The 26594-nt window shown below is 37.3% G+C and overlaps 1 protein-coding gene and 1 long non-coding RNA gene across 2 annotated transcripts in view; both read left to right on the top strand.

The window, feature by feature from the left end:
- The first annotated feature begins 402 nt into the window (after positions 1–402).
- On the top strand, positions 403–5376 carry LOC128987156 (uncharacterized). Its single transcript, XR_008490196.1, has 3 exons — positions 403–1658; positions 3272–3531; positions 5176–5376. It is a non-coding gene; the product is annotated as an uncharacterized LOC128987156 (long non-coding RNA).
- Positions 5377–6803: 1427 nt separating this feature from the next.
- LOC128988171 (ribosome biogenesis protein BMS1 homolog) overlaps positions 6804–26594 on the top strand; it is a 36953-nt gene continuing 17162 nt past the window's right edge. The window contains exons 1-13 of the mRNA XM_054409406.1: positions 6804–7015; positions 8287–8407; positions 9039–9229; positions 12778–12926; positions 13699–13954; positions 14424–14552; positions 20897–21090; positions 21850–21989; positions 22484–23107; positions 23451–23830; positions 24819–24997; positions 25709–25916; positions 26352–26503. Of these exons, the coding sequence (XP_054265381.1) occupies positions 6964–7015; positions 8287–8407; positions 9039–9229; positions 12778–12926; positions 13699–13954; positions 14424–14552; positions 20897–21090; positions 21850–21989; positions 22484–23107; positions 23451–23830; positions 24819–24997; positions 25709–25916; positions 26352–26503 (2775 nt within the window). The 5' untranslated portion in view covers positions 6804–6963. The remainder of the gene's footprint in view (positions 7016–8286; positions 8408–9038; positions 9230–12777; positions 12927–13698; positions 13955–14423; positions 14553–20896; positions 21091–21849; positions 21990–22483; positions 23108–23450; positions 23831–24818; positions 24998–25708; positions 25917–26351; positions 26504–26594) is intronic.

The following is a 26594-nucleotide window of genomic DNA, read 5'->3' as shown; positions in this document are numbered from 1 at the left end:
GCATTGCATCGCATCGCACTCGCACAGGCTAACATTAGGATTGGATTGGAGTGCTGTCGTCGTGTCGTCTGCCGCTCAATTGCAAATGTGAAATAATTGATTGAGGTTACTCAGGTTATGTTTTTATCTATGTTGAGGAATTTCAATAAACTTAGTTTATTTAGTTATTCCCAATTTTAAATGAGTTTGAAAACGCTTTGCCCTATTAGAGTCAAACTATTAATAGCTTAACTGAATCAGCAAAATAAAAATATCAAATCAATTGCGCAAACTATGATGTCTTTTAGAAAACCAATTTAGGCCTTTTACTTATGGTTTCTGAAGTTCAAATATAAAAAACCAAATATTATTACTCCAGAATTATTATTCTAGGTTCCAATTATTGTTTTGGGAGGAGGGGGATTTATTTACATACAATTCCCCCATTGATAATTATATTAGGATGTAGCCTATTTAAGTTAATACAAATAAAATTAAAAGTATGCTGGTCATTTAAAAGAATGAAACTGACACAATAAGTTAAGATAGGTAAGTCATATAGTATGTTGGAAACAGAGCATATTTTAAGGGATTTCCACTGGGCAACAGAGGCGCCGGACTTACCGGGTGTTTATGTGATACCTGGGGTCGGAGGGTTCCCCCGGAAATTTTTGCTTAGCTTAAATTAAAGTGAAAAGAACACATATTTCTACGCATCTTCTAATGAATTTTTCGATTATACTTATTCGCTTGTAAATAGTCCATATAATCTCACTTAATTATGTACCGGAATCCTAGAATGTCATAACAGGCCAAGGCTCCCTTCACAACCTCTTGGGCCAAAATCATAGCTCAATAGCCTACTCTAAAATATTTACATATTTTTTTTTTTATTCGTATACATTTCAAATGTGAATTATTAAAAAAAATATGCTGGCACCACCCATAGTCACTGGCGACAAAATCTCAGCACTGTGTCACCCATTTAACATGTTATTTTATATGCCCTGTGTTGGAATGTAAAATAAAATAAGGCCCTAAATAAAAGCTTGCTTCAGCCTGAAACTTAAGTGTGTTGGTTAGGTAAAATTTTAAAATTTAACAAATTTTACCTTCAAATTAACTCATAGAACACATCTTTTTAACAGGCCCTCTGGTGAGTGGTGAAAAAACAGTAACACTTTACTCTTTGCATGCATCTTTACTAATCAAATTCATTCAATACTTACCTACTAGAAATAATTATTTTAATAAGTCTGGTTAAGTTAGTTATTTTTTTCTGTATACAAATGTTACAGCTTTATTTGTTTTAATCTACTTATGGATTGTAGGCTACTGTAACTTAAAATTGACTAAAATACAGCCACAATTTTAACTAGAAATGTTGGCATTCATTCTTATAATCCCACCAAGATGCCTTAACCTATTAAGGATAACTTAGACTATCTGGGTGAGGTTTTAATTACCTTAATTACCACTGTGTTGCCGATGACAGATGATTTGGATAGGGGTCCTCCAAACAATTGACCTTTAATGAACGACAAGATATCTTATTGTAATTATGTTTATCTTAATTATGTGAGTGTGAGTCAATTAAGCAAATTTGGTTAGATATTGTATTGAATTTGGATGCAAAGAAACGTAGCCTACAATAAAGGAAATGGGATCCACTTTTACAAGTAAGTTTTAAATAATTACTTACTGTATCAAGAAATGTTGTCGCTAACTTAAGCCGGGTCTTTCCTAGGCGCGGAAGTGGAGAGCGGAGAGAGGAACGCGGAGAGCGGACTCCACTTGTCTTAGGTAATTTAATGTTACTGTTTTCCTAGAAACAGAGCGGAACACCATGTTAATCTCTTTTCCGCTCTCCGCGTTCCTCTCTCCGCTCTCCGCTTCCGCGCCTAGGAAAACCCAGCTTTATGCCTAGACTGGTTAGGGCTTCAGATAACTTCTTACTGTTTAAAATCAGAAGTGCATTTTAATTTGAACTATTAATTAACTGAATAAAATAAATTCTTGTATTTTTATTTTGGTAATCATACCTACTAGCATGCTACTACAGTACTGTAAGCGCACGACTTGTTTGCGAGCCGGGTGCGCGGGGGGAGAGCGGTACCAATCTCCCACCACGCAGCCAAAGTTTCTGTAGCATTGGTCGGACTACGCTTTCTAAAAACATTCGACTAGCGCTGTTCGCGTTGTTTTCCTTTTTTGCGTACATTTTTTTTAAAATTTAAATTTGAATTTGACAAATACCAAGGGTTCTATATTATTGTTTTGTTACTGTAGTAGAGTATTTTATTTTGATATAACTATTTTTTTACTTATTTAAATGTACACCAAACGGTAAAATCATATTAGGCCTATATTCCAATTTAATCGTAAAGTTTGACTTTTTAGGTGTAAATTTTTAACGTTTATAGGTGGTATCTTCAGATATAGATATAGATGTATGTAAAAACACATACAGATATATCTATAAACAGAAAACCACAAGGCTTAGTACATAAAATTATGGAAACTTTTGCTTATTTTCATATTATGTACAATAAATAACACCTTAAAATATCGGACAGGTTTTCCGAACACCCTTTAAAACGGTTAATGACTTGCAGTTATTTATTTTATATCCCTAAGTTGATAAAACGAAAGTCGGTCTCTTAATGTCGTACGTAAAGTATTTTATGACATTTTATGATTTTATTATCCTATTTTATGACCAGAAGAGTATTGTATTCTATCGTGTTCTATCAACTGTCAGTTTATTGGACTGTGCTGTTTAGATGAGTAGTGCGGTTGAGTAATTATTGAGTGATTGTTAAGCCGTGGGTTAAAAAAGTGTCAGGCTAGGCTAACATAGATTAATATTATGGCAACCACCCGTAAAAAGGGCAAACCATTCACAGAGAAGCGATGGAAATATTATAAGATCAACAGGTGCCATGTGTTGGTGTTACGCATCCGCTGGGAGTAGAAGCAGTATAGACAACATTTTTAGGGCGACTAGTAGCAGATTGGCCAAGAGCCGGGCAGTGGTGGGGGCCCCTCCTGGCTAAGGAGGCGGTGGAGGGGCCACGCGCAAACAAGTCGTGCGCTTAGAGTAGCCTATACTCGCACCTATACTGACAAGTAGTAGCGTCAGCTCTATTTATCAATCATAGGCCCTTCATAGCTATTATGCTATTATTTACATTTCCAGGTATAGGTGTTGAACTACAATGTATGTGGATTTATGGAAACTAGGCCTAAAGGTTACTGTGAATTAAGTTTAACTATTTTTTAACAATTTCAGATTTCTATTAACTCGCCCAAAGCTGTTGAAATCCTGGGAAAAGGCTGTCAAAAGAAAAAAATCTGAAAGAAACTGTTTAGTATTGATTCTTTGCAGTAAACATTTATCTGATGATGAAGTTTAAGTTAGATAAGACTTGGAGCACTTGTCAAGCTCCTTAAAGATGACGCTGAACTCACCGATTATGTAGGTACAGCAGTTCAGAAAAAAAAAAACACCGCCGTGGACAACTTTTCTATGGATAGCCTGATATTGTTGAGGTAAGATAAGTTATGCTTTTACATCTTAATTATATATTAAGTTAAGGTTTTATCATAATAACATAATGATCATAATAAACCTAACCTAACTCTGCAAAGCGCTGTACAGTGACATTTCAGGGGGTTACAGAAAAACTAAGGCCTAGGTTGTTTGACAGTGACTGACTGACCATTTGAAATGTAATCGTTTGCCAGTGGTCGTGCCCCCGTCTGGTATTACTCCACCAGAGAAGCAGTCCATCTTTAAAATACCGGTACAGTACCTTAAAATGAAAGTCTTCTGTGCCTTAGAAAAATGTTAAGGTTGTTTTCATGTATTATAAGATCGTAGGAATAGGCCTACTTAGTTTTAGGAAAAAATAAGCTGGCATAGCAAAATTTCACAGTCACAGAAATCGGTGTTTATCAGCTAACTTATAACTTATGATAATATTTTGGCCTTAAAACTCAAGCAGACATATAACCCTATCAGAACTACAATACTGTACTACCTACTATAATATTCAGAAATAATTAGGCTGTTGTCCTATTAAAGAATACAATTTAGCCTACAGTGTCAACATTTTCAGGTGCTAAGTGTCTTTATCGTTATTCATGCAATGTTTTAAAGTCCTCAGATTACCCTAAATTTTTCCTTCCGGATCGATATCTGCCATATGAATCTGGTGACAACCTTACTTAACATAGGCCTAACTGCCACAGTGAGAGTAATAGTGACACTAACTTATTACTCTCACTGTGGCAGTTAATAGTGGCTGTAATTTTAATGAAATCCCTGTAAAAAAAAAAAAAAAACAATAAATTGTATTAGCTAATTTTGGTTGCACTTCCATATAAGGCCTGTGGCACAGCTACATGGAAGTATTTAGTGTAAAGTAATTTTGTTATCTAACGGGGTAATTCTGAGCAATTACTTGGTCAACCCCAATTTTTTTCATATTTTACTACGGTCATCAGGAGGTTCTCAGAAAGCAAGAAACATATAATTCAAGGCCCGCAAGGCCATCGTACAGGTTGCCGAGCGATAAGAAGGTTCAAAGTCCAAGCGATAACAGTGGCTTGCGGGAGACGCGCGGAAGGCCAGTTGTGACAGTACCGTTATGGCTATGGCTAGTGGTTCCTCCGACAATCCTTTTCTATGTGACGGGTGTGAAAACACGTTACTTACTTATGTTTTTTTTTAGTCTCAAATACATCTCTAAGGCCAATTGTAACAGTACCGTTACGTTAGGTTAGGTTAGGTTAGGTTAATTAATAACCTAACTTAACCTAACCTAACTTAACCTTGCGGGGCTTGAATTATATGTTTCTTGCTTTCTGAGAACCTCCTGATGACCGTAGTAAAATATGAAAAAAATTGGGGTTGACCAAGTAATTGCTCAGAATTACCTCTAACGGAACTTTGAAACCTAACTATACCTGATTTAGTATTCTATTATTTTTACTTTTATTACTTTTACCTGGTGTCAGCGCAAGTGTAGCTTTGATTTTTTAATTTTTACAGCTCATTTCAGTAGAAGCGAATTATTATCTCACACTCACAGTTTTGTCTAGTTTGGTTTAATCTTGATTAAAGTAAGGACCACCTCTTACTTTTGTAATCGAGTAATGTTTTAAAAAAAACTAAGGCCTTATTTGTTTCAGACTCCAATTGAACCCATGGAGATTAAGACTCCAAGACAAAGCACAGGGAAAATCAAACGGAAATCAACCAAATCCACCACAGCAAACACACTCAAATTGATAGTTCAGTTTCTCCAATGAAAAAACTCCAAATGTAATGACCTAAGACTTGGACAAAAGAAGAATCACTTTGTTTTTGTGAAATGTTTAAATACACTGTATTTGGACTAATTAATTTTTTTTATTTACTAAACCTCAACTTCCTCATCAATAAAATTTCTATTGTGCCTATTGGGGTTTCAAAATTAGTTAAGTTACTCTTGCAAAATATATTTTGTTTTATTTCACAGTCATTGTTTTTTAATATTTTAATTCTTGTAATTTTGAACTTTAAGTTATTCAAAATACTTAACTGTCCTTCAGCATTGGAATTGTGCAATGTCAATGTTTCACAATAATTATAATTGCCTAATGAAGATCTCAACTTATAGCGAAGACAGTCAAATGGTAACAGTGGTAAAAAAATAACATTTTTTAGGACTCCAACATGGATTTTTACATAGCCTAACTTGAAAGAATCTAAGTTTCAGAGGTTTACTGTTTTCATGCGTCTTGTTAATAGCCTAAACTTAATATAATATAAGCTATTTTGAAATTTATTTAATTACCCTTAAAATGGTGATTCTAATCTAGTAAGGAATAATTTCTGGTATTGTGTCTTTAAAAGTATGATATAACAAATTCAAGAATTTTATAAATGTAGCCTATTAGTGAGTGAATCAGAATCATAGCCTACAGTAACAGGCCATAAATTGCATTCATGGTTCATGGTTCACCTTAAAAGGCGTTCATGGTCATGCCTTAATAAAAATAATATATTACTTTTATTTGCTTTTACATACAGTTCTGCAGTGCTAACAGATTGTTATAATCAAAATTATTTTAACTGTATTAAAAAAAAAAAAAAACTACATATCCTATTACTTTCAGGTCATTTATGATTAGTTAGAAACGTAAAAGTATGATTTTTAGCCAGGATATATACTCTCTAGTTATAAAACAAAGGAATGCTTGCCATACTAGAAGCTTGATTATAAATTTGTTTAGAATTTTATTTTGGGCCCCAAGAACTGAATATGCAATGAAAACCTACTCACAGTTCAGATGTTCAAATGCAATTTATCATGTAGATATATTACATGTATCTCTGAATTTTCGGCTATGTCAGGTAATTGTAAATAAGTAGTATTAACAGAAATGTTATCACCACAAAACGCATTTATTTAACTTTTTTCAAGTAAGAACTCGAGGGTTGAACATGCGCTAACAGCCCATTTATTAGCATGCAATTTTAAATTTCGCGCCAACTCCGGCCTCACGCAAATGACGGGCGTATGATTCGGTGGTGGGAGAAGGCGCTGATGGGTGGTGTTACGAGAGACAAGGGTTCGTGAAAATGAAACAAGGTAGGCAACCATATTTATTTCACTTCACTCTCGCTCGTAACGTAACTTACGATAACAACATCGGTTCGATTCTCTACGATTACGATTTCGACTTTCAGTTGATAACAATCGAAACACAACCGAATCATACGGTTGGTCTGTTGTGAACCCAGCACTATCCCCGTCGGATAACCTCAAACTTCTTGTAACATAACCTAAAAGTTTCATGACGATTCTCTGTCCATTGAAATGATTGGTATTAAATGTCAATCGTTATGTTTAGACTGAATTTGTCAATACTAAGAAACTTTTGAAAATTGTTCATTGCAAACTAAAACAACAGCAGTTTTCATTAAAATCAACAATGGAAAACAGCAATGAAGACAAGAGAAAACCTCATAGAGAACGACACTCAGGTAAGTTTAAGGCGTTCACTTATTCTGAAGTCATCATCAATTTATTGTTAATCATATAATCAAATTTACTGACGATCTAAGTTTTATATTGATATGACAACGTTCAATGCTTAAACTGGTAAAAGAATGTTTTTGATATTAGGTTAGGCCTATTTTAACTTATTTTCGAATTTAACTTAGCCTTGGGCCTTTATCAGAATAAGTTATGTACAGTACTTCACATCACATTATGAATTGGAGTAGGATAAAATATCTCTGAATATCATATTACAGTATAAATTTTAAGCTATAGCATAAAATTGGTTTTGATTACAGTGACACATAAAATTTGCATGAAATAGTAGACAATACGAGGCTGGGAAGTAAGGTGCGGTAGGTATGTTTACGGTGTGAGAATGATAGTTGTCATTTGAGTAGGCTACCTTTAAAAACTCCTCAGGCGAGTCGCATAATATAGGCTAGCCTAGCTACTTATTTCCACACTAACAGGGAAAAAATACAGTTGAAATACTGTAAAATACAATCCATACAAACAATCACAACACTGTTGGTAACATACACTAACTTAAAACCACAACAATGTCAACGGGTACAGTGTGTATGTCAGGCCTGTTTGACGTAACTTTTGTATTTTTTGTTAAAAGTTAGCTTAGTTTATGCTACGTATTTAAACTGTGACGACCCTGCTTCAACTGAAGCTTCAGTGTTACTGATGATGGTTATTGTAATGCCAAAACGGCCATAATCTTACTCAGTTGGCCTACAAGACATTGAGCTGGATTGACAAAGAAAAAATCAACTTTTTAATAATAAGTTATCACAGCTCAAGGATTAAAACATGGATTTTAAAACTTTATTAGGTAACTTTTTTTTACAAGCAAATGTTTTGAACCCATCCTAATGTGGCTGATGAAACCCATAATATGTCTCGTTATGATGTAGCATTGTGTAGAGCCTGCTGAAGAAACTCCTATGAGCTTAACTTATGCGTTTTTGAAATAGTGCGCTCTAAGAATAACTTAGTCAGTAAATCTCTTGATTTTCAGCTGTCTTTACTGATTCTTTCTGTAAACACAATAACTTTCCAAACCAGCTAATTACTGTGTAGTAGGGTGAAAATAGTTGTTGTCTATTAAGTTAAATTGTATCCCTAGTAAATTTATCAGATATTTACAAACTTACGGTTTGATTGATATCATATCATCAGTAAACAATTTGTAGTATTGCATCAACTCTTATTTTTCACCATTGGTTCAACCTTTTTTTTCTAGGTCGAAAGGCAGAAAAGAAAAAATTGAAAAATGAACATGTCCAAGAGAAGACCGACAAGCAACGCAACCCTAAAGCTTTTACGTTTAATTCTGCTGTTCGTGCAGAACGACGCTTCAGGAGGTAACTTGTTCCATCAATCTTTTTCATAAGTGTATTTGCAAATTCGCTCCAAAACCCAACTAACTCATATTGTGTGTAAACAATTTGATTGAACAACTTTGGTTATGTGCGAAGACTTGAAATGACTTGACTGACATAATAATAAGTTTCTATGGTTTGAAGACCATTTTTACAGAATCTGAATGCTTACACCCTTACTTTTGTAATCTTAAATACTTAAATAGTTTAAAATAGTGCTTAACATTCCCTATTATCTACGCCTTTAATTATCGGAAAATGGAAATAGAGCTTCAAATAGAAATAACAAATGAAAATAATTAATATATATCCTAATTCAGCATTGTGTCTCTTTCAAGTTAATATGAACCTAGAGTATTTTTGGTCATATAATGTCATCAAAATGGTTTGGTTAGGAACTAAGCTTACCATGAACCCACCTTTTCAATAGGTAGGCCTACTGCACAGCTAGTAGGCCTACACCCTGTACAACTTAAATTAAACTACACAATCTTGCTAATTTTTTCTATTTCAAGTGCCAACATATTTAGTACTATTATGTCCATGGATATAAGCAACTGAATATCTTTTATGTAAAATTAAGCTCATTGTATTAAAACTAATATCTGCCCAGGACTCAAGACATACAGACCAAGAAGCAGCATGTTCCTGTGGTGGATCGCACTCCGTTGGAACCCCCTCCGATCATGGTGGCAGTGGTGGGTCCGCCCAAGGTGGGAAAGTCCTCTCTCATACAATGCTTGATCAAGAGCTTCACGAGACAACCTCTTACTACCATCAAGGGACCTGTGACTGTTGTCTCAGGTTTGTCAAATTAGTTTTTTTTTACACTTTTGCTTCTAAGAATTCACGGTGGTAAGAGATAATATTGTAGACTCACAGTTTTAGATGTTAATTAGACATAAAATTAAAGTTTTATTGTTGGGTGCTGAATTTTAAAAGTGATTTTGCTCAAAAAAGACCTATTTCCCATTCAACGCACTTTCAACAACTCCGCCAGCTGTCACGCTTGCAGCTTCCATTGGTCACAGCTGCTTCTCTGCTCTAGCTCTTCTCTGTTCACCCTGGTTTTTGTACTGTCGCTCTGATGGTGTGTTACAAAGAACCTCCAGACATCTTATAATTGCTGTAGTAATATTTTCAGTTTCGAGTTTTTCATGTAGTTTTAGACATTGTCAACGATGAGGCCTCAAAGCAAAACCAAACCTACAAATCTCATTCTTCTTATTAAAATTAGCAGTGTCACTGTAAAAAATCCCAAATTAGCGTGTTTGGATATGGTTGCCAATAAGGTAATTCAACCTAAATCATTTCCATTATCAATATTACCTTGCTAATCTTTTGTATCTAGTTCAAATGTATTACAGGTCCGTTAATGTTTGAACTATTCAAATTTTGCTGGAAATTTATTTATAAATAAGATTAGGCTGCTACAAAATTTGGGGCTATAGTGGTATACACTCAAACTTGTATAAAATCTATACTTATTTAATACGCAAGCACGATTTTTGTGACAATTACTCCTCCGAAACTACTGAACCGATTGACATGTTTCTGGTGTCATTGGAAAGAGCGTAACGTGAAGTTGTGCAGGAAACTTTCTTTTTAGTTAAATAATTAAAGAGTGCGGCCCTGGGGCCCTTTAAAGTTTCGCATTTCTCCTTAAGATTAACATGGGAAACAAACATTGTTTTGAAACTCCAGCTGTTGTCAGAAATTAAATATTAAATAATTGGTCTCCATGGAAGCATGAGAAAATTCACAATGTTTACATTTGCTTTGACATTTTTTTGTAAACAATCAGAACTGTCAAATGTCTATTTCACAAATTCCGACAGCTGATCCAAAAAATGTATTTTCCTTCCACCATGTAAAACAACTATGTGGTAGGTTTATTTAATCTTAAACTTTATGATAGATTATTTATTATAAATCTATTTCAATGATTATGAAACAGATTTTTCCCGTTGCGAAGCAAAAATTAATTGTGAGAAGAAGAACATAATGTAAAACAGTCAATGTGTAAATTATCTATGTTGTATTAAAAATATGTTTAGTTTTGGATGTTGGTTTGTGTTAAATGATATCGGTTATTAGTTATTGCATTTTTATTCTAAGGATTTGGCATATGAGTAAGCCTATGATAAATAACACCATTTCAGAGTTCTGCCAGTTTTTGCCTAACTCTATCCTGTAGAGATTAGTAGCCTACACCTTATTGTCTAGATATTGGCTAAACAACTTAGGTACGGTAATTTATAAAAGCTGACGGCCTTTTTACGTTGACTTAAATTGTAAGCTTATCTTTTCCCGTACATGGGCAGATTGATTGTTAAAAATTAACCCTTTAAACTAGAATAGGACTGTCATGTAAATTGTGAGTATTTCCTTTAGTTAATAATCTTTTAGTTGACTCTTTTAAAATCATCATAAATTATGACTGTTATTAGTTTTTAAACAAGTTATTTGTTTATAAATAACTCCTGTACTTCTTTGCAATTGCTCGATTTCGAGCAACATGTACACTAGTATGTTTTTAAAACCCTTTCACATAACTATATTTTTCATTGATCACTTAGGCTATTCTTTTTAGCTATCCCGTTATGCTCTATTTTTAATCAAAATTCATGTTTTCGGCCCCTGGACTATATTGTTAAGACAATAATAGGTTTTTTACATACCTCAGTCAAATAGTCCAAAAATGGTATTGCTCAACAGCTTACATGTTTCGTTGCGAAGACAACATTATCAAAGCTTGCAACTCGTCAAAAACACATTTAAAACACGAACACGAACACAGAAGACATTAATACGGTACGAATACACAATTGACATTTAGATAGCGCTATCATAATACTGATTTGGTCCGGCGCGGCGCGGGGCTGGTAGCAGACTGGAGGTCACGTCACATCGTCTCCTCTACTGTTATCACTGATGTTATCAGATCTTCGATCAGCTGTTCCTGAGTTTAATATTGTATTAAAAATCGAGTGAGACTGGAACTGTAATTTTTCGTTAAGGATGTGGTCCTTACACTGTTCGTCATTATAAATTTTATAAATCTCGAACTCCTCCAAGGTGTCAAGTTTGCTACCTTTCCCACAGACATGTAGAATTTTTAAACCATCGTCAATGCTACTCATTGAGTGATTTGAATCAACCAGGTGTTGTGCGAAGGCTGATTTTTGTTTGACCATTTTTGGAGTAGGCCTATGTTCTCTGTAGTGGGTTTCAAATGCCCGACCCGTCTGGCCTATATACTTGCATGGGCAATCTGGGCAACTGATCTGGTAAACACCGGTGTTATTTAATTTGTTGCTAGACCCTTTATTATGCAAGATGTTCCTAGTGCGGTTGGTGGTTCGAAACGTTAAGTCGATGCCTTGCCTATTTAGTTCTTTTTTAAGGCTGTTTTCTACAGAGTGGCTGTACTCCACGCAAACATATTTTCTCTCACTCTTATCTGGTTTAATATCTTGTTTTCTTTTGTTCTTACATTTGCTAATTAATCTGTCTACCAAATCGTGTTTGTACCCATTGGCTGATGCGATATACTTTATTAATGAGCATTCTTTGTTATAATTATCGGGGCTTAATGGAACAGTTAACATTCTGTGGATCATGGAGTTGTAGGCTGCTATTTTTTGCGAAAACGGATGGTAAGAACAAAAGAAAACAAGATATTAAACCAGAGAACATAGGCCTACTCCAAAAATGCCTACAAACAAAAATCAGCCTTCGCACAACACCTGGTTGATTCAAATCACTCAATGAGTAGCATTGACGATGGTTTAAAAATTCTACATGTCTGTGGGAAAGGTAGCAAACTTGACACCTTGGAGGAGTTCGAGATTTATAAAATTTATAATGACGAACAGTGTAAGGACCACATCCTTAACGAAAAATTACAGTTCCAGTCTCACTCGATTTTTAATACAATATTAAACTCAGGAACAGCTGATCGAAGATCTGATAACATCAGTGATAACAGTAGAGGAGACGATGTGACGTGACCTCCAGTCTGCTACCAGCCCCGCGCCGCGCCGGACCAAATCAGTATTATGATAGCGCTATCTAAATTTCAATTGTGTATTCGTACCGTATTAATGTCTTCTGTGTTCGTGTTCGTGTTTTAAATGTGTTTTTGACGAGTTGCAAGCTTTGATAATGTTGTCTTCGCAACGAAACATGTAAGCTGTTGAGCAATACCATTTTTGGACTATTTGACTGAGGTATGTAAAAAACCTATTATTGTCTATTTTTAATTGTTTACAGCTTTACAGCTAATTAGGTTTATTAACCATATTAGTTTCATAGCAGTACTATTTACTACTTCCCACTATTGTTTACAGGCAAGAAACGCAGAATTACCCTGGTGGAATGTAACAACGACATCAACAGTATGATAGACCTGGCAAAAGTTGCAGACTTGGTTTTACTCTTAATAGACGCCAGTTTTGGTTTTGAAATGGAGATATTTGAGTTTTTGAACATCTGCCAGGTATTTGACCACTTTATACAAAATAATCACTGTAAATATTTTAGGCTTAACAAAGACGTACGTATTTGGACATAAATGTGTGGTTTTCACCTTACAGTAGACTCCCTCTTATCCGGACTTCTCGGGACCGAGGCCAGTCCGGATAATGGGTTTTCCGATTAAGCTGACGTCCCCAAAAACTCTTTAAAACGGTCTGTTTAAATGTTCAAATAGTACTGTATTTGACTAAAATTTAGGAGAGCATTGTATTTAGATACGTGATCACTGGTCTCAAATCTTTCCCACGAGAACGGTCGTTTCAGTACTGCCCACTTCCTGCCGATCTAGTCGGGTTAAACCGATGTGCTGATAAAAATTGTCCGGTTAAAGAGATGTAATTTCTGCCGAGTGTAGTCCAGTTAAACCGATGTATCTATTTGATATAGGTAGCCACTTTTATCATAGTAAAATTTTCCTGCATAAAGAAGTTTTTATTAATATGGAACGTTGTAATGTGGTTTCTTGTAACATTAGAAACGTTTCTGTTGCATATACTTCAACTTTCCTACTTATAAGCAATAACTTAAGTGATCTTTTAGCCTAATTTAAGTACTAGGCCTAACTTAAATTGTGTCAGCCTAGTTGATGAACTAAATCTATAGAACACCTAAAGGTATTATATAGAATTAAAGAATAAAAGTCTTAGGCAAACAAAATATTTTGAGGTTTTCATGGAAAAGACACTCTGAAATGTCAAAATCCGCATTATTTAAATTTATTTGTTAACTTTCAGGTCCATGGTATGCCTAAAGTTATGGGTGTTTTGACTCATCTGGATATGTTGAAGAACGCCAAAACACTAAAACGTACAAAGAAAGTACTGAAACACAGGTTCTGGACAGAAGTTTATGCAGGAGCTAAGCTTTTCTATCTTTCTGGACTACTTCATGGTGAATATCTGCGGAATGAGGTCAAAAACCTTGGCCGCTTTATATCGGTGATGAAATTCCGACCGTTGACATGGCAGACGACTCACTCATATTTGCTCGGTGAGAACATTTACTTGGTCTTAACATATTTTGGATTTTTAAGAATATTTTCTAGGAATTTTTTTAAGACACAAACAAACGTTCCTGGAAATGCAATCAATAGCCTATAGCTTGAAATAAAGTAAACATGTGAAATAAATCTTTCGGAAAGATAAAAATAAGAATTGTGAAGAGTTTTTCAGTTTCAGTCCCTAGCTACTACTACCAGTGGCCGCTCCTATGTGGGTAATTCCCCCTTCCATCTTAAAAGTTAAAGAAAAATTTAGACAGGGAGGAGATTACTGGAACTCAGAGCACATGTTCATTCTAAAACTGTCATCATACCAAATTTCAACCGAATCCGACCAGTAGTTAATGTGTGATTGAACTTCAAACAAAGAAACTTTCACATTTATAATATTATAGTATAGTATGATTAAATGAAATAAGTACATTCCACAAATAAATACACAGTAACGTGTTTTTCTAGCTGATAGATTAGAAGATCTTACTCCACCTGAAATGATTCGACAGAACCCGAAGGTAGATAGAACAGTCAGTCTTTACGGTTACGTCCGTGGGATTCCCCTTAACAAGGCCTGCAGTGTTCATATACCTGGTAAGTATACATGCATTTGATGCATTGTTTAGCCTTGTTTGTTTTTACTATGTACAACATAGGTATGGAGGGGAGCGAGCTGGTTTCGTGGTAAAGCCTGAGGCTATGGTCCTCAAAGATCCCGAGTTCAAATCCTACTAATCCCCAATGGAAAGACATTTAGTATGATATAGCTAACTTATTTAAAGAACTGTACATGATACTAGACCCAGCCTCATGTAATGTATTAAACGCTTCCGAAATAGACCCTACCATCTCAGCATGTAGGTGTGGGGAATAGAGTAAACAATGTGATTTATGGTGTACACTGGGTGTGAGTAGACATATTTATTTAGTCTCTGATCCACGATTTCCAAATTATTTAACAAAGCTGAGATCTATATGATGGTATAATTAACAATGCTTGGTTTCTATGAAATATGTTATTTGATCTGAAGTACAAAATGTTTCTCCATCGCAATCCTTTCCATTTCTCTCTCCTTCCCAAGGACCATAGTAGTCTACACTTTTTCATAGGGATGGACGGGATTGAATTTTTACTTCGGGACGGGACGGGACGGGATTTTTATTTCCTTCCCGATTTTCGGGACGAGACGGGACGGGATTTTTTTCTGTGCATAAAAAGAAAGTCTTGAGTATTGCAGTTACCAAAAAAAGGATACAAAATCAATCTTTACCGTTTGTGGCACTGATCTATAAAAACCAAAAAATTGGTAACAATTTTTCAGGTACCTATAGAAACTTGTGACTCACGGTCACGGTGCGATCGTCAAAATGACGGCGGTAACGGGGTGATCGTCGGTATGACTCCGCGGTCAAGTCGTGATCGTTGGTATGACTCCGCGGTCACGGGGTGATCGTCGGTATGACTCTGCGGTCAAAGGGTGATCGTCGGTATGACTCGCGGTCACGGCGCCTTTCGTCGGTATGACTCCGCGATCACGGCGTGATTGTCAGTATGCCTCCGCGGTCACGGGGTGATCGTCGGTATGACTCCCCGGTCACGGCGCGATCGTCGGTATGACTCCGCGGTCACTGCGTGATCGTCGGTATGACTCCGCGGTCACTGCGTGATCGTCGGTATGACTCCGCGGTCACTGCGTGATCGTCGGTATGACTCAGCGGTCACGGGGTGATCGTCGGTATGACTCGCGGTCACGGCGCGATCGTCGGTATGACTCCCCGGTCACGGCGCGATCGTCGGTATGACTCACGGTCACGGCGCGATCGTCGGTATGACTCCGCGGTCACGGGGTGATCTTCGGTATGACTCGCGTTCACGGCGCGATCGTCGGTATGACTCCCCGGTCACGGCGCGATCGACGGTATGACCCTGCGATCACTGCGTGATCGTCGGTATGACTTAGCGGTCACTGCGTGATCGTCGGTATGACTCCGCGGTCACGGGGTGATCGTCGGTATGACTCACGGTCACGGGGTGATCGTCGGTATGACTCACGGTCACGGCTCGATCGTTGGTATGACTCCGCGATCACGGGGTGATCTTCGGTATGACTCGCGTTCACGGCGCGATCGTCGGTATGACTCTCCGGTCACGGCGCGATCGTCGGTATGACCCTGCGATCACTGCGTGATCGTCGGTATGACTTCGCGGTCACTGCGTGATCGTCGGTATGACTCCGCGGTCACGGGGTGATCGTCGGTATGACTCGCGGTCACGGCTCGATCGTTGGTATGACTCCGCGGTCACGGGGTGATCTTCGGTATGACTCGCGTTCACGGCGCGATCGTCGGTATGACTCCCCGGTCACGGCGCGATCGTCGGTATGACCCTGCGATCACTGCGTGATCGTCGGTATGACTTAGCGGTCACTGCGTGATCGTCGGTATGACTCCGCGGTCACGGGGTGATCGTCGGTATGACTCACGGTCACGGGGTGATCGTCGGTATGACTCACGGTCACGGCTCGATCGTTGGTATGACTCCGCGATCACGGGGTGATCTTCGGTATGACTCGCGTTCACGGCGCGATCGTCGGTATGACTCTCCGGTCACGGCGCGATCGTCGGTATGACCCTGCGATCACTGCGTGATCGTCGGTATGACTTCGCGGTCACTGCGTGATCGTCGGTATGACTCCGCGGTCACGGGGTGATCGTCGGTATGACTCACGGTCACGGCGCGATCGTCGGTATGACTCCGCGGTCACGGGGTGATCTTCGGTATGACTCGCGTTCACGGCGCGATCGTCGTTATGACCCTGCGATCACTGCGTGATCGTCGGTATGACTTCGCGGTCACTGCGTGATCGTCGGTATGACTCCGCGGTCACGGGGTGATCGTCGGTATGACTCCGCGGTCACGGGGTGATCTTCGGTATGACTCGCGTTCACGGCGCGATCGTCGGTATGACCCTGCGATCACTGCGTGATCGTCGGTATGACTTCGCGGTCACTGCGTGATCGTCGGTATGACTCCGCGGTCACGGGGTGATCGTCGGTATGACTCACGGTCACGGCGCGATCGTCGGTATGACTCCGCGGTCACGGGGTGATCTTCGGTATGACTCGCGTTCACGGCGCGATCGTCGTTATGACTCCCCGGTCACGGCGCGATCGTCGGTATGACTCCGCGGTCACTGCGTGATCGTCGGTATGACTCAGCGGTCACGGGGTGATCGTCGGTATGACTCGCGGTCACGGCGCGATCGTCGGTATGACTCCGCGGTCAATGCGTGATCGTCGGTATGACTCGCGGTCACGGCGCGATCGTCGGTATGACTCCGCGGTCACGGGGTGATCGTCGGTATGACTCGCGGTCACGGCGCGATCGTCGGTATGACTCCCCGGTCACGGCGCGATCGTCGGTATGACTCCGTGGTCACGGCACGATCGTCGTTATGACTCCGCGGTCACGGCGCAATCGTCGGTATGACTCCCCGGTCACGGCGCGATCGTCGGTATGACTCCGTGGTCACGGCACGATCGTCGTTATGACTCCGCGGTCACGGCGCAATCGTCGTTATGACTCCGCGGTCATGGCGCAATCGTCGAAACGACTTCGTCTCCTTCGTTCGCGGACCTATCGCTCGCAATAGCGGCGTCATCGGCACTCGCGAAGCGGCAAAATCGCCGGCGATCGGACTAAATCCCGTCCCGAAAAATTCCCGAATCAAATGTAATCCCGTCCCGATAATCGGGAATATTTTTTTCCCGAAAAATTCCCGAAATTTCGGGACCCGTCCATCCCTACTTTTTCATTCCTCATCGTTTACCTGGATCATCTTCAAATGGTCCAAAGTCGTTTGGTCCACAGTTTATATTGCCGTTCGTTTGGTCCAAAATCGTTTGGTCCAACAGTTAAAAACTCGTTCGTTTGGTCCAAAATCGTTTTATCCAATTTCATTTGGTCCAAAGTCGTTTGGTCCACAGTTTATATTGCCGTTCGTTTGGTCCAAAATCGTTTGGTCCAACAGTTAAAAACTCGTTCGTTTGGTCCAAAATCGTTTGGTCCAACAGTTAAAAACACGTTCGTTTGGTCCAAAATCGTTTGGTCCAAAAGTACAGGCCAAACTAGAAGTAAAATGTTGCATTGTAGAGTAAACTTATGAAATATACTGTACGTTTATATTGCCGTTCATTTGGTCCAACAGTTGTAAAACAGTTCGTTTGGTCCAAAATCGTTTGGTCCAACACATTAATACGAGTTCGTTTGGTCCAAAGTATAAACTATTGCGTCCCTCACATTGAAGGCGTTCAAATATCCGCCGTCGTATACAATAATAATATTAATACAATTTTTGCTTTAAACTTAAACATGTTGACTTTCTATGTTTTTAACGTTAAAGACGCCATGTTTTGTTGTATTCAAACCACTAAAGCGTACATAAACAAACTTAAAGCTCAATAGTGTATCATACGGTTGGAAATCTTATAAATTAACAGTTTTTATCACATTTGGCGACCTTCTAATATACAGAGTGTTCAGTGGACCAACGTGTTTTAAATGTTTATCATACACCTTAATTTGTATTGTTGTACCGGTACCTATTTACAATGGAGTGTTTACTATTGATCATGGTTGTCTATAATTCTTAATCAAAAGGTTAAAATAGAACATGAAAATTACATTTATTAGCCTAATCATATTTTCTGGACGTCCACAATTTCCTGGTAAAAATTTTGTCTTACAGAATTATATATAAGGATCTTATTTTCTTATTTTAAAATTGATGTTCTTCTGTATAATGTCATGTTTAGCAATATAACGTTCCATTACGAACAGTTATATAATCTTAATATTACAGTAACTCTTTCAATCATTTCTTATTGCATTATGTTATATCTATTGTACTGGTTGGTGTCTGCCTTTTTGACTACTTTTGCCCATATTTTGTCTTATTATTCAATACTGACAGATCATCACGAGATTATTGTTATACATGTGTATTTAATCATTGGACAATTTCCCATTATGTAATACGATACAGAATAATAAAAGTGCAGAAGGCTTTTACAGTCTATGAAAATGAATGTTAAATAGGCTACTTTTATTTATCATAGACATATCATTAAGGTACATCAATTATAGGTCTACTCTTTGTGATATGCATAATTGTCTGAGACAAACATTCAGGCACGTTGCCCATATTTTTTTAAAAATAATAGTGGTTTTCAGTAACTGGATTAAATTGTTAATAATTTTATGAATAAATGCATGATAAGTTATAGAAAGTTATTAATCCTAAATTCCAGTTTATTACATACTTTTAGAGAGTTTACTTTGATGCATTCATTCAGCTTAGTGAAAGAATACACAATGGAGTCAGTGAATGTTATTCAACTAAAGATGTGATGGTCGAACAACGGATCTAAACCTCACTATACACAAACAATTCGGAAACACAACAGTGTCATCACATCTCATCGCATTTGCATAATTTTTTACCAAGGCTGGACTAGGTTATGGATTTGGTTCAGCAAATGTTCAAGATTTGTGGTCAAACTTCCTACAATTATGGTTCATTCCATCCACGAAATACATGCACAGCTTTATGTGATCGATATGGCCAAGGCAAAACTACCCCATAAATAAACGAATTATCAAGTAAGAACAGGATGATTAAATACATGGGTCAATATGGCAAGAGAAGGAATAAAACCAACTATCACAATTGCTTATTGGTAATTGCTTAGATCGAAGTAAGAATGTTACTGCTTTCTGGAGAATCAGATATTTTTATCAAATAAAAAAAAACTAATTTAATATGCTGATAAAATTCTGTATTTTTATGACCAAAGATGAAAATTTACTTATAAATCCGGATACAATCTGAATGATTTTCCTAAAGCAGATGGAATTAGTTGTTAGTAATAAATATTGACTCTTTCCGTAACATGATAGACCAATTATATGAACTCATTCTCCCATCTAGTGAAAGTGGCTTTGACATGAAACAAACTCATGAACAAACAATTATAAGACTCCTAAAAAACCTTTTGGGCAACCAGCCGATAAAAAGGTAGGAAATATTGTGTTAAACGAATTCATCAATCACGTTTTTTAGGGAACACAATCGTCACCCTTACTATTGCTTATCCTCCCTTCATTTAACTAAGATTTTAATGACCACTCTATCTATCACAGGAAGCTGAATTTACATAAAACCTCAAGATTAACCGTCGATTTCGACGGGGTTCCACTAGCATATATTATTTAGAAACATATCACAAAACAACAAATAATAGGCCTCGGAAGGCAGGCGGTTGGGTTGACGACGTGACGGCGATTATTTGAACGCCTTCTATGTGAGGGACGCAATAGTTCATACTTTTGGACCAAACGAACTCGTAATAGAGTGTTGAATAAAACGACCCGATCGAATGGTCCACAGTGAAACGTACAGTCTATTTCATAAGTTTACTCCACAATACACAATCGTAATTCTGGTTTTGCCTGTACTTTTGGACCAAACGATTTTGGACCAAACGAACTGTTTTAAAACTTGTGGACCAAACGATTTTGGACCAAACGAACTGTTTTACAACTTGTGGACCAAACGATTTTGGACCAAACGAACTGTTTTACATCTTGTGGACCAAACGATTTTGGACCAAATGAAATACTCCCCAACTGGATCATAAAACGATTTTGGACCAAACGAACTGTTTTAAAACTTGTGGACCAAACGATTTTGGACCAAACGAACTGTTTTACAACTTGTGGACCAAACGATTTTGGACCAAATGAAATACTCCCGTTTACCTCTTCAACAATCAACTTGTTCATCTATTTTTTTCCTTTGTTAAGCCTTGATACAACAGTTATCCTATAAATCAAGATATGCCTTGTTTTATATTTTTCTCTCAATACTCTCTTGTAGGATGTGGTGATTCTGTGATCAGCGATGTCTGTTTTCTGCCCGACCCTTGCCCTCTGCCTGATCGACTCAAGAAGCGTTGTCTTGTAGACAAGGAGCGACTCATCTACGCTCCGTTTTCCGGTGTGGGCGGCATCGTTTACGACAAAGACGCTGTTTACATAGAACTTGCCGGTAGCCACTCTCATCACAACCAGGTGATTAAAAGCCTGACTTGTTGTAAATTAGAAAAAACTTGATTACAAGAAAAATGATTAGTAAGTTCTCCATAACAATTAACAATAGTCTCAAGGGGATAATGTATTTAGACTTGTCACAAAGATGCACTTAATATTGTCATTATAAATTATAAACGTAATTGTTGCTGATCGTTAATAGTAGTAAGCAGGGTGTGCTAGCACACATGAACCCCTCCTCTACCTCTGTCACTTTTGTTTTTTTGACAGTCATCTCAACAATTAATTGCCATTGCACTAATGTAATACTATTGTCATCTAGTGGTGTGCCTCTTAGTGTTGTTGGGAGTCTCTCCCTCATCCCTGTTGATCCTAATTGATTATTGTCAACTACTGCCATAGATATCTAGAAATTAGAAATGAAACTTTTGAAATATTTTTTTTTTTACAAAACTGCTAATCTAGGTGCAATAATCTAAAGTTAAGGAAGTATGTTTTTGGTATGAATGAGTAACATGAGCCAGCCAGTGGTTACTGGCTTCAGTATACCCTTACTGAAGGGATAAGAATGTGCCTAAGGCTGATCTCATACTTTACCTATGTCTTTCTTATCAGCCTACGACACCACTGATTTAATGTGTGCGTTCTATGTATCCTCTTTCAATAAAATGTCATTAATTTTGTGTTAAAATAACTTCTACTACACGGTAAATATATTAAAAAATTGTACAAAGACATATTTGCTCTTTGAAGCTGATATCACCAATTTTCATGTTTTAGGTCACAGGAAGAGATGAGTCAGAGAGAGGTTTAGTTTCCTCCCTGCTAGATACCAAGGAGACACTGGACGCTAAAATTGCAAAGAGTCAAATGCAGATATTTTCCAACACTGCGCCTATCACTGCGGATGATTTCCAATCGTATGTCAATCAAATTATTATGAACCATTGGAAAGGGAATGCAACACAGGTTTAGCTGAGTGGTCATAGTGCTCGCTTCGTAATCACTCACCAATTTGATCTAAAAAAAAAGACAGTTCTCAGCTTTTTGATAGTTCTAAACTGGATCAAGTCCTTGATCACTGGGCTTTTAATAAGTGATTCTGCCTAAATAAATCGCTGTTCTTACTTAGTCAGAACACAAAGCATCTCACTGAACGATCATGCTTCTCTCATAGTTAAGGGTTTAAATAATAAAAAAAGCCAGTAGGGTATCATTTGTCATAATAATTACAATAATGGTATAACCTGTGTGGTCATAGTTTTTTTATTTAACTTGACTAATTTACATTTATTTGTTTCTGTTTCTTCTGTCAAGTGTATTGATTTTTTATTAATAAAATTTTATAAACATTTACTGTAGATATATTGATATATTTTTGCCTGTTGAATTAACTTTTACGTAATTGTTTCAGGAACTCAGTTAAAAAGGTAAAAAACACAATCACAGAATTGAAAATACCTGATCCAGAAAGTGGGCGTGATAGGAGAAAAGCTGTTTTTGAAACAGAAGATGATGATTTGGATATTAAATCTGAGGACGAAGAAGAAAGTGACGAAGAAGATGCTGTCGTGGAACAGTCTGAAGATGAATCAGATGAGGAGGAAAATAATCAAGAAGAGGAAGATAGTGAAGACAGTGATGAAAACGAGAGTTCAGATGATGAAAATATGATTAATAGTAAAATGAAGAAGAATGGCGGTACCAGTAACCGAGTTGAGGAGGATAGTGAAGACGAGAGTTCAGAAGATGACAGTGTGATCCATAACACAAAAACGAAAAACTCCAGTACTCTTAAAATAAAAAGTGGAAAGATAAGTCTAGGAGCTAAAAGTGCAAGTGTTGGTTATTCATCAAATACCAAAGAAAAACATAAAAAAGATGAGACCGAAGATAAATCAAATAGAAATGGGAAGAAACGTAAATCCGTAAAGAACTTGGGTGCGGAAGATGATTCTTCTGGCAGTGATGATGTACAAGAAAGCTTAGTCAGTAAAAGAAAGAAAGTTACCGAAGAAGAAAAGAAAGAAGAAGTAAGGTGAGATAAGCAAAAGTTTAATTGTAAAACAACATTATCCTAATTAGATCTTGTATTCATTTACAGCCAAAATGTCCACCCTTTAACTAAAACTTTTTTATTCCAAATGTTCAAGGTTTTTTTACTGACACAGGCCAAAACATTCCTATTTCAAAAACGAAACCCATGTGATGTTTTGACTTCTTGAAAATAATGTACTAGACTCTAGAAGTTGGAGGTATTTTAACATTTGAAACTCATTTTAGAATAAACTAATTCTGTCCAGTAGTAATTTGATATTTCTTAAAAAGCTATATTATATTGACTTCTAGTCACCACTAACTTAAGTTTAAAAATTTTTTAGGTACCATGCAACACAGTCTGACAGAGACAAAGAAATCAAGACTAAAATTGCTGAAGCGCTGCAAAAGCTTCAAAATCCTAAAAAGAAGGATTCCCAGTCTGGGTTGACTGATAGTGCATTTTCTGACGATGGAAGTTCAGAAGCTTCAGGAAATATCTCACAACCTGAGAGTAGTGAAGATTCTGATGAAGAATCTGGAACAGAAATGAAGAATGTAGGTAGTTCTGATGAAGATGAAATGTCCATCAAATCAGAGCCAAGTAGTGACGATGATGAAGATACAACAGCTTTTAGTTGGAAGGCAAATCTTGCACAAAAAGCTGCAGATGCATTTGTTGAGAGACAAAACAGCACAGCAAACCTTTGGAAATTGGTTTATGGTGAGATTCAATAGAATTACTTAAGATCTTCACCTTATTTCATCTACATATTTTTTTCTTAGTTTATACCGTGTTAACTTTCAGTAAGATATTATCTCCAGGATTGCTATTGTAAGTAGATTTATCCATACAAGTCAATTTTTGGGGTCTGACTTAGGGGAGGTACGAATGAGGCATTAGTTCAAAATTCCTCCGTGAACAGCGCTGTAGTAGAGAGCACTTTGGCAATGAAGATTTACTAATCGGAAAAATAGTTCTGTTCATAAAGTAAAATTATAAATGCCTCAAATTCAATTTCATTATTTTTTAATTATAAAATTAAACTATCATAACCTAACCGAACTAACCAAACTTGCTGATAATTAAATAATATAGGTAACAAAAGTTTAGTAATAGAAAAAATAATTCTGTTTATTAAATAAAACTAGAAATTGCTCAATTAAAATTTTACAATGACTTAATAATAAAATTAAACTCTCATAACCGAACCAAACCAACCAAACTTGCTGATAATAAAAAAAATCTTGGACAAAAAGTGAATGCCACCAGCGGGATTCGAACCCGGGACCTTCAGCATACCAGTCCAGCATGCTAACCATTAGACCACCCAGCCTGATGGCTACAGAACGTTTTGTTACAGTAATGGCGTTCCCTCAGCTAATAAGAAGCCCACAGCTGTCATCGTAGCCTCTTCTATACCTCCCCTGAGTAAATACCCAATTTTTGCTGTACAAGTACATACTAATGCCTCATCAATGGAAGATAGTGAACCTTGCAAAAAATATACCTTTAAATGATAAACCACTTAGGCTCACGATTATACTATTTTTCAAAAGCAACAAATTGAAGTACAAGAACCGCCATGGTAAATTGAGTAGTAGTACTTTAAAGTCAATTCAATCATGGTACCGACATGAATAGAAATTAAGGATTTGGTATATACATGCATATAAGGTGGTACCAAAAAAACATGCAATTAATTTTTCAGGTCAAGATGAAAATGAGCAACCTCAAGAAAACAAAGAAGAAGAGGATGAAGAAGTTGCTGGGCTTTTCAGAGTTGTTGGGAAGAAACAAGAAAAGAAAATCCAGGAGAAGGATTCGATGAATGCGCCCGACTCTTCTAAATTTGTTCAATCTCAGCTGAGGGATTGGTCAGCCGAGGCAGTGAGTTTTGTCTTACATTTTAACAAATTTGTTTTTTTTGTCGTTTTTTTTTTTGCAAAATAACTAACAAGTATCATAAACTGTCTTTGTATAGCCAACACCGTCATTGTTTTTCATGATCGCAGCCAAATCTTAATATAAATATATCCTGCGTTCATGTAGACATGATCATCGTCTCCCGCTGTCATGGAAACTCGTTATCGTTTTCCTTGATTGCAGCAACATCTTGTACATCATCCACGGTCTTGAAGACATCATCATCGTCTCCCGTGGTCACGGGAACAACGTCAACTTTTTCCACAACAGTGCGAACATCTTGGATAGGCCTATCTTCTTTGGTCTTGTAGACATCATGTTCGTCTCCCGCGGTTGCGACATCTTTTTCTGAGACAGCGACAAAATCATGAATATCTTCTTGGTTCTTGTAGAAATCATGTTCGTCTCCCCCAGTCACGGAAACGACGTAATTTTTTTTTACGTGATTGTGGCAAAATCATAAATAACTTCATCGGTCTTGTAGACATCATCTTCCTCTTCTGTGGTGACATTCGGACCTCAGTGCCCCCCCCACCCCCCGAGTTGTTATTGCCACTGTGTATAGCAATTCCTCAAACCATGCAACCCTTTTATTTTGGCCAAAGTTATATTAATTGTGATATTAGGAAAGTTTGATTCATATCCGTAAGTTTTTAAAACTATAAATTGTTTCAGGTGAGGGAAATGATCAAGGATTGTTTTGTGACTGGGAAGTGGAAGAGTACCGAGGATGCTGGAGAATTGCTCCGTTTGGATGATATGTCTGATGAAGAGATGTACGGGGATTTTGAAGATCTGGAGACAGGGGAAAAGCACACGTCTAAGGGTAAAGGGAAGGATGTGGCTGAAAGCGATGGTGATGATGATGATGAAGAAAGTGAAGGTGAATGGAAATAATTTTAGCTTTCTTACTGTAATTATAATTTGATCACCTAAGTAGATTTTTTTACCAACTCTCTGTATGGGTACATGATTACCTACCACCATAAACATTTGGGTTTAACTGTATTGCAATTTACAATCCCTTTTATAATGTTACAATATTCTCAAATCAGGCATAGGGGTTGTTAAATTCTCTGTGAAACCTGCACCGAATAGTGAATATTTGAGCTGTATTTGTTTTCAGACATAGTGTAAAGCAAAGTGGCAACTTTCATGCAGCCTAACTTTCTTATCTTAACGAAAAATTGAGCTGGGGCAAAACTTATTTTTTTAATACATTTAAATGAGTCTAGTTTTTTTTTTAAATTTTTGTTAGAAAAATGATATTTTAAGTTTGCAATTTTGTTTTAAATTTATGTTCCACTCTGCTTTGTAGAAAAGCCTAATGAGAAACCAATGACAAAAGCTGAGTTAATAGAAAAGAAGAAGAAGTTAAAAGAGAGGTTTGATGCTGAATATGATGAAAAGGACGGGGGAGAGACGTCATTTTACGATGACTTGAAAAAAGAAGCTTCTCAACAATCTGAGGTATGTACTGGAGAATTTTGTCAATTGATAAGTTTTACAAAATTAAGACAAATTAAACAAAAAAAAAACACTTTTTTTGTTGCCAAAATTG

The sequence above is a fragment of the Macrosteles quadrilineatus genome, unplaced genomic scaffold (genome assembly GCF_028750875.1).
Source record: "Macrosteles quadrilineatus isolate MER2022 unplaced genomic scaffold, UCM_ALF_1.0 Scaffold_2__2_contigs__length_208266976, whole genome shotgun sequence".
Classification (NCBI taxonomy): Eukaryota; Metazoa; Arthropoda; class Insecta; order Hemiptera; family Cicadellidae; genus Macrosteles; species Macrosteles quadrilineatus.
This window is presented reverse-complemented; position numbering and strand designations above follow the sequence as displayed.